General features: G+C 33.3%; 1 protein-coding gene across 3 annotated transcripts in view; it reads left to right on the top strand.

Annotated features, from left to right (window-relative positions):
* Window positions 1–8,620, top strand: part of SPOCK3 (SPARC (osteonectin), cwcv and kazal like domains proteoglycan 3) — a 481,502-nt gene that overhangs the window by 233,927 nt on the left and 238,955 nt on the right. For all 3 annotated transcript variants that reach the window (XM_021938932.1, XM_021938931.1, XM_021938933.1), the window contains one exon: window positions 3,537–3,651. In XM_021938932.1, coding sequence (XP_021794624.1) covers window positions 3,537–3,651 — 115 coding nt within the window. The remainder of the gene's footprint in view (window positions 1–3,536; window positions 3,652–8,620) is intronic.

Here is an 8,620-nt window from a genome sequence, read left to right on the forward strand (position 1 = left end):
CTCGTCTGGAAGTAACTAAGAAAAATTCTGGACTAAAAAACAAGTATTCTGGCAAAAGATTGAGGGAAATACTACATTGCAAATGTAATGACGCTCAAAGGATACATTATGTGGCAGTTGTTTAAAATACAAATGCTATTTTCTGAAACACAACCAAAGAAAAACTTGTCAGGTACCCAGGTTAGTTTACACTGACCAGAAAGTTTATTAGAGATTAGGATGAAGAAAAGAACATAGCCAAGTGAAGTCAAATGCAGTTGCTGAAATCTTTGTAGAGGTAGTTTGACTGGTTGCTGGAGAGAAGACTAAATACAATCATGCAGAACAGAAGAGGAGATGTTAAATGGAAAACAAGACGGAAAGAAGAACACAACAGAGGGAGATGATGAATTTATGCCAGGTCTCTTTAAGGCACAGGATTGATTCTAATCCATGGACTTCAGCCAAGAGAAATTTGTTGTGTTATTGTTGTGATTTCAAGAATAAAATCTTAGGCATCTGTATTTACAGTGTGTAATGTTTTGTATTTTTTAAGCTGCCAACAATGTGAGTTCTACTAAAAAATACAGATGGTTAAAATCTCACGCACAGAAAGTGGTCTTTTTGTTATTGTACATGCTATGTATCTGATTCTTTATATTCACTTTCTCCTATATTTTCCACCTCCTGACAAATACTGCTCCTCTCTTATTTGGTCATATACATAGAATCTTATGTAAAACTAATTACATTATTTTTCATGTGTTAAATTTGTTCTGTTTTCACTGTATGCCAATTTTTGAGTTCTATTTTCTTGAGCATGTATGACAAAACTGTGTCATAGAACTTTTGGAAATCATCGAATGTATATTTTATAAGGTAAAGAAAAAATACCTATAATCATACCAGTCTGCATTCAAATAATAACTAGATTAATCATAATTTTATATATACTATAGTGTTTTATTTCAAAATGAAAACACTCCTTTTTCAGAACATAAGTCCAAGATTAAGTATACTCAAAAGGAGTATATGACATATGTACATGTAGTGCAGAGGCAGGTAACAATGACATTATTTAATTGTTAGGCAGAATTGTTTAATGAATTTTAAAAATGTTATTTTAATAATTAGAAATCAACATAGACTAAACATTAGAAATAGCTCAAAACACTTTTGATGCCTTCTAAGTTATTGTATGGTTTTTTCTTTTATGTTGTCCAACAAGAAGTCACACCCTTTTGTAGTGCAATACTTTGAAGACAATATTTTTTACCTAATGATGATTCAAACTGTGATAGTCTGAAAAGAATGTTGTAGCAATTTATATTTGCATAGTGAACAGAGTATATTTATCATTTTATAGACAATGAAAAAGTAATATAGTTTATTTTCATTATTAAAGCTACTGACCAAATAGGGAAAGCTATAATTAATCTATCATTACTCATTAAAAAATTCTCTTAGTATGAAGAAAATTGAAACATTTGTGTTCCAAATAGATGCATTTAATGTCTTGACCACTTTAGCATGGAATAATACAAAATGTCTGTTAGTTAATATTTCACCAATGATATGTGTTAACATTATTTTAAATCTCATGGTTATGTCAAATCTCTAACAAGAGTTTTGCAGAAATATACTTTATATATTGAAATCAGTAAGACATATGTGCATATGTATTACAGCTTATGTCTGTATTTTATTAAATTCATCGATTTTCAGGCCGAGAGCAGTGGCTCACCACTGTAATCCCAGCACTTTGGGATGCTAAGGTGGGTGGATCATTTGGGGTCAGGAGTTTGAGAGCAGCCTGGCCAACGTGGTGAAACCCCGTCTCTACTAAAAATACACAAATTAGCTGGGCGTGGTGGCACGTGCCTGTAGTCCCAGCTCCTTGAGAGGCTGAGGCAGGAGAATCACTTAAGCCTGTGAGGCAGAGGTTGCAGTGAGCCGAGATCGCGCCACTGAACTCTAGTCAGGGTGTCAAAGACAGACTGTCTCAAAAATAAAATAAAATATAATAAAATAAATAAAATGCATTGATTATCAAAATATATTCACTTTATTTAGGCTATTGACTAAATATGCTTAAGAATCAGCTTGAGTTACCCTCAAAGATTGTCTCAAATCCACATTTTATGTCCACTGGTCAGCCTGGAGCCTTTCCAAATACTTCTGCATATTCCAAATGCACCTTTTTCTGGTTTTATTTCTCTTTGTGCACTAGAACTTTTTGTTTACCTTATTTCGTTGTTTCTTTCTCTCAATTTTGGCATGTACCAAATCTGGACACTCAGTGCCTTTTGTTTATTTTTACCAACTCCTCCTCTGGTCTGCCTCCAACAATAAATTACAAAAAAAGTGTCACTGGGATTAATCATGAATGATCACTAATATCAGTATTATTTACAATAGCCAAAAAGTAGAAACAGTCAAAATGCATATCTACTAGTGAATAAATAAAATGTGGTATATCTGTAAAATGGCATAATATTCAGCAATATAAAGGAATGAAGTCGTGATTCATGGTACAACATGATTGAACTTCAGAAACATTATTCAAGTGAAAGAAGCTAGGCACGAAGCACCACAAATTTTATCATTCAATTTATATAAAATGTCCAGAATAGGAAAATCTCTAGAGATGGAAATTAAATGAGTGGTTGCCTAATACTAGTTGGAGGGGAGAGGGAAGGGGATGATAACAAGAGGATATGTTTGGGTATTTTTGGTGATTAAATTATTCTAATATTGATTGTGATGATAGTTTTACAATTGCAAACATACTGAAAAACATTGGTTGTAAACTTAACTGCCCGAATGGTGTAGTATGTGAATTACATATAAATAAAGCTGTTATAAAATGAAACCGTCAACATTTCACATAGTCTTTTTGTTGGTAGCCATCAAGACAGAGGTTTGTTTGAAGAAATGGTGGTCCAAATGTTATGCACAAATGATGTAAAAATGAAAATGCAGAATCTCAGTTCTTACTATGACACATTCATCCAGTCTCCAAATACAGCTCCAGACTATTTTTGGATAACAAAGATATCCACAAATATTCACTGACATTTTTGTTTGTTTGTTTCATCCCTTTTATTTACCCACCAGCATTTATCTAGGGAAAGCAAGGATATAGATTGTAGTTTTCCACTGTCATAAAATACTTCAGTAACATACTCTAACTTTATTTCACCACCTTTGCTGCTTAGAAGGCAGTAGCAACCACAGAAAGTTTGGGTCTTACAGTTTCTATTTTGATAACACATTGTTTGATCATAGGCGTATGTGCATCTTAGCTTCTGAATAGAGTGGATGAGACTAAACTACAGCTAGCTGTTAAGTCTGAGTTATGTGGGTAGAAGCAGAAGTATCTCTTAACAGAGGAAGAATGTGAAGAAAGTTTACAATTAAGCACTATGTAAATTACCTGATCAGGTTGTGTTTCATGGGATGTGATACCTCCATTTTACAGAAGCTTATTTTAATATTTTCTGTGCAATTTTTTTTTTTTTTTTTTTTTTTTTTTTTTTTTTTTTTTTTTTTTTTAGCTTTAGATCCGGCTAAGGATCCATGCTTAAAGATGAAATGTAGTCGCCATAAAGTATGCATTGCTCAAGATTCTCAGACTGCAGTCTGCATTAGTCACCGGAGGCTTACACACAGGTAAACATTGTTAAATTTAATCCCACTGATTGAACAGCGCTCCTTACCAGAAATAACTGCAGAGTATAAATATTTGGCAGCACCTGCTAATCTTTTATGCAGAGTTTTATTGAAGCAGTTGTATTGGTTAATACAATTATAATTCACTTGGGTTAAACATTGGTATCAATCACCATTACTACAGATTATAGAATTTGAGGCATATATTATTAAATAAAGAAGGTCGTATAAAGATGATATTTAAATGTTATATCTAGATGTTTGTGCTTTTTCAAGTTTAAGGAACAATTAGTTTTGTTCCCTCCGCATATTTTTGTTTGTGGCAATTCAAACATCTTTATTTCCCTCAGGAGAGAGTTAGAAAGTTACAGGAGAGAAACTGATTGATGTTCATAAAAAGAGATTAAAAGTCACGAAATAGGGAATTGGGACTCGAACCCCTCAGGACACCTTCTGTAGGAGTCACTCATATCAGTGGAGTCCTTACATCTATTCCCTGGATGCTGATTCACAATTTCTAAAGAGGAAGGGAGGATTTCAAGTATCTTATAACAACCATCACTGCTTCTGTTAGACGGGCTCTGTTTTGGGAAGGACCAGTAATTTAGAAATAGCCTGTGTAGTTTGGTGCTGTCTTAAACATTTGAACGCGTCAACAATCAAACAAGAATTCATTGGTTAGCTGACTAAAACAAGTGGTGTATTCATTTTCTTTATCATTTTTAAAGTTACTTTTTGAGAATATTCTTTCTTTGATAATAGACTTAATTTATGTATTGCTTTCAAATCAAATGAACAAAGAAAATTTTGCTATTTGTGTATGCTTAGAGAAAAATTGGATTTTTGGCTTTAGTGTACTTGCATATAAATTCTGTTACTCAAACACACCAAGAGTAAGAGGATAATAAGAATATTGGAAAATAAGAATATAAATAACATTTCTAGAAAACAAATATTTGTTACATTGATGTTTCTTATAATGTAAGAGCACATATACATAACACCCTCTTTTACATGCTAAAAGGATTAGAAGTCTTTATTTCACAATGTTAAGTCTATAGTGGCAGATTTCTAGAACCAAGGGAGGTTGATGTAACAAAGGTATGGGGGTTTGGAAATGTGTTCACTTGGGTTAGAATCATGGTATATCAATAACGTACTTGTGGAAGACACAGAGAGAGTAGGAGAAAGAAAACAACGGTTTGGTGATATAAAGAATAAAAGACTTCTTGAAAATCACAATTCTATAAAGTTAGCCTTCTAGGGGAAAGCACAAATGGGTGAAGCAGTTATCAGTAACATATCCCCTGTTAATCCTGACTTTGATGCTAAAAGGGATAACAAAGCTTTGGACCAGAAACTCATTTTTCTATTTATTTCCTTAGGATTCTAAATTTCTTGGCCTTTCTATTAATTAATCAAACAAATTTAAAAATATTAGTATGTGAATGTGTGTATATTGGGGGTGAAATAAAAAAAGAGAAGGGTTTCAAAAGGGATTCATATATGATCTCTCACCTAAGTTACAGAGACTACGTAAGTTCATCTCCCATAAAAGCAAAAGCTGTTTTATCACAAATTCTAGACACCCTGGGAAAGATTTCCATGTGCAGACATTTAACAGCTTTGAAAAGATTCACCTGCCACTTCACCCCTGGCCCCATGAACCCAAGTCAAAGAGCAACCAAAGACCTCCAAGTTAATATCATGTCTGTGGCAGAGACACACTCATTTTGACACTTGCTGGACACTGAAGCTAAGAGAGGTTAAAGTAACTGACTCAAGACTACGAAGCTAGAATTATTCAGAGCTTCAATTCCAATCGGTACTGATTGACCCCAGAGTCTAAGCTTTTTACAACTATGCTGTCTCATTACTTCTCTGACTTATTAAACGACTTAACTACAGGCAAAAATCTTCCTTAACATGATAAAGACTATCAGAAACCAATAGCCAAATATCCCTTAATATATAAAATTGAAAGATCCTTAATAGGGCACTACTGAAGCTTTGCCTTCGGTGTAGTGGTGCAGGGGGTTCAGAGCGGAGACTAATATGCTTTTAGTGGGTGAATTTCAAAATGTTTTATGTAAATAGTATTTAGTCTTGTTCCATTTCTGATAGAGACTATTTATAAATTTCCATTCAATCCACACTCTATTCAATAAATAAATCACTAGTTCCCAACAAATTGATTTTAAGATTAATATTTGATATGCTTTATTTGCTTTGAGGATGTCAGTACATAGTGAATGTTTATACAACACTTAGGGAAGAAGAGCTTTGCCAAGCACTTTATCAATAAAAATGGCTAATATAAATAATCTAGATCTTAGATTTGAGGATTGTGTGTATTTTGGGGATGGGGTAGAGAAAGCAGGGAAAGTAGGCTTAATTAATCAAGTTTTGGCCATTTGCATAGTTTAGAATATATATTGCTACTTTTTTTCCTTTTAAGGAACGACTTATTCTTTTTTCCCTTGATCTCATAAAAGAGAAAGGAAACCTGCCGTTTCTTTCTGCAAGGGGAACACAATTTTTCAAACACATTTTCCAGTCTCCTCTTCCCAATACAATATATCACACTCATTTCTCCATTGCCTTAGAATTTTAAACTTCTCATCTTATAATGCTCACAACATTTGTAATAGTCTGTCTGACATCGATCTCCTTTGACTGACTGAAAGCTCAGTGAAGGTGTCTTATTTACTACTGTGAACCCAGATCTTACATTACTGCTCAGTACATGTTTTCTTTGAGGAGTTTAGGGGCATAGCGGCCATTTGTAAAATATTTAGGAAGAAAATTTTGACGAATAGTTTGATCAATTGAAATGGCCAATCTAGATAATCTAGGTTTAAACATTATTTTCTTAGTGCTTTGTGTATATTTGTTGAAAATGAATTAAGGAGGGTATAGGCATCAATCAACAAATATGTTTTAATTGGAAGAATAAATGAATGCATGATTTATCAAATAAAAGGAAAAGAAGTATTTTTAAAATGTTTATTTTAGTTTAGTTTAAGTTCCGGGATACATGTGCAGAATGTGCAGATTTGTTTTATAGGTAAAGGTGTCCCATGGTGGTTTGCTGCACCTATCAGCCTATCACCTACGTATTAAGCCCCGCATGCATTAGCTATTTATCTTGATGCTCTCTCTCCCCCTTCCCCCCACTGTCAACACACACTGACAGGCCACGGTGTGCGTTGTTCCCCTCCCTGTGTCCACGTGTTCTCATTGTTCAGCTCTCACTTATAAGTGAGAACATGTGGTGTTTGGTTTTCTGTTCCTGTGTTAGTTTACTGGGATGATGGCTTCCAGCTCCATACATATCCCTGAAAGGCACATGATCTTGTTAAAGAAGGATATTTAAATATGAAATGAGGAATGTAAAAGTTAGTTTTAAGAAACTACTAGGTCCTTCACTTGGATTTGTAAATAATTGAAATAATTAGTAAATTTTTCCTTCCTTAGTGTTTTAAATAACAGTAATTGTCCTCTGAAATCAGAAAAATAACATGATTAGGTGAATCACAGTTTTACTCTAGCTTTGACCACCACTGCCAGTGTAGAGGATGGTGTAAACCATCTAAATATGTGATGTTGAAAGTCATATATTTGGATATTGTCTCCAAGTGGCTTTTTTCTGTGAAGAACTGGTCTCAAACCAAGTGATATCTTTGTTATTGCGCTTTCTGTTACCATTGTCATTACCAGTTAAAAGAAAATAGTGGTATGAATAATGAGAAAGAACTTTAGCTGTAGCACGTTTTTCCAATATGGTAACATAACCCATTATTTAGATGCTTTAATATGAAATACATGATGGGTTTCCCAAGCTTTGAATGTGATCCCCTTTTTCTATTGTTACCCTTGGGGAAAGAGCTGCAGATGCTGACAGCTGAGGGTGGTTGTTTCATTGTTTTTGTATATTGTGAGCAAGAAGCCCAGTGTTTTATGCTCCCTTGCTGTCTGTGCAGCTGCAGATAATTAGCACTGTTTCTAGATCAGTGTTGCTGGCACCAATCGATGCTGCTGATATTAAAAGAAAAAGGTTTGACATAATAAGACAGAGTAAGGTTGAAGAAGTTGTTGTAGGACAAAACTAGCCATGTTAATTTCTACTTCATTTACACCGAAGGATAAAAAAAAAAAAAAAAAGAAGAATCAATAAGGAAGTGCTTTTGACCTCCTAAGAAGGCATTACATAGAAAATGATGAAAGTAGTGTAAAATGCTACTTATCAAAAATAATTATCAAAGAAGTGAGTCCTAAAATGTATCTGTTTTAACTGTGCAATCTTGGAATTCATGGTTTATAATGACTATTTTTTTAAAGAAGATCTAAATGCATTTAATTTATCACTGATTGAATAGCTATGGTGTTTGTGTTTCCTTTGTTGAAACATTGAAGGGGCAGAAAGATTTAATCACAAAGCATAAGTTATATAGCATTCCACAAATGTTTGTTGAACTGAATTGAACTTATCATAATCATTTAAAAATAATGCTTCTCATACTTGTGAGACATTTAACTTCTATGGAATATGACTGTATTAATAATGTCTTCAGAGAGAATTAAATCCTGTATTTATTTCATACTTAATATATGCAATACTCTTTACTAAATGCCTTAAATTGATTTAGCTTTTACAATGATACTAATGCTTTATACTAAACACTATTATACCCATAACTGAGGCTCAGAGATTCTGGGTGTTCTGTCTGAGATTAGTTCTATAGAAGCAAAATTGATAGGTATAGTTAGATAGGTAGGTAGATAGATAGGTGATAGATATGAAGTATACATTTCAGATTTGAAATCATGCCTATCTTGTTTATATATACATATATACATTCTTTTTCCATAATTATCAATTTTATGTATATGAACAGATGTTTATAGATACTTAACTTTTCATAAATTTATTTTAGTTAAGATGATGAAGGTTTGCAAAACTTTTAAA

This window comes from Papio anubis, chromosome 3 (assembly GCF_008728515.1).
Source record: "Papio anubis isolate 15944 chromosome 3, Panubis1.0, whole genome shotgun sequence".
NCBI classification, from domain to species: Eukaryota; Metazoa; Chordata; class Mammalia; order Primates; family Cercopithecidae; genus Papio; species Papio anubis.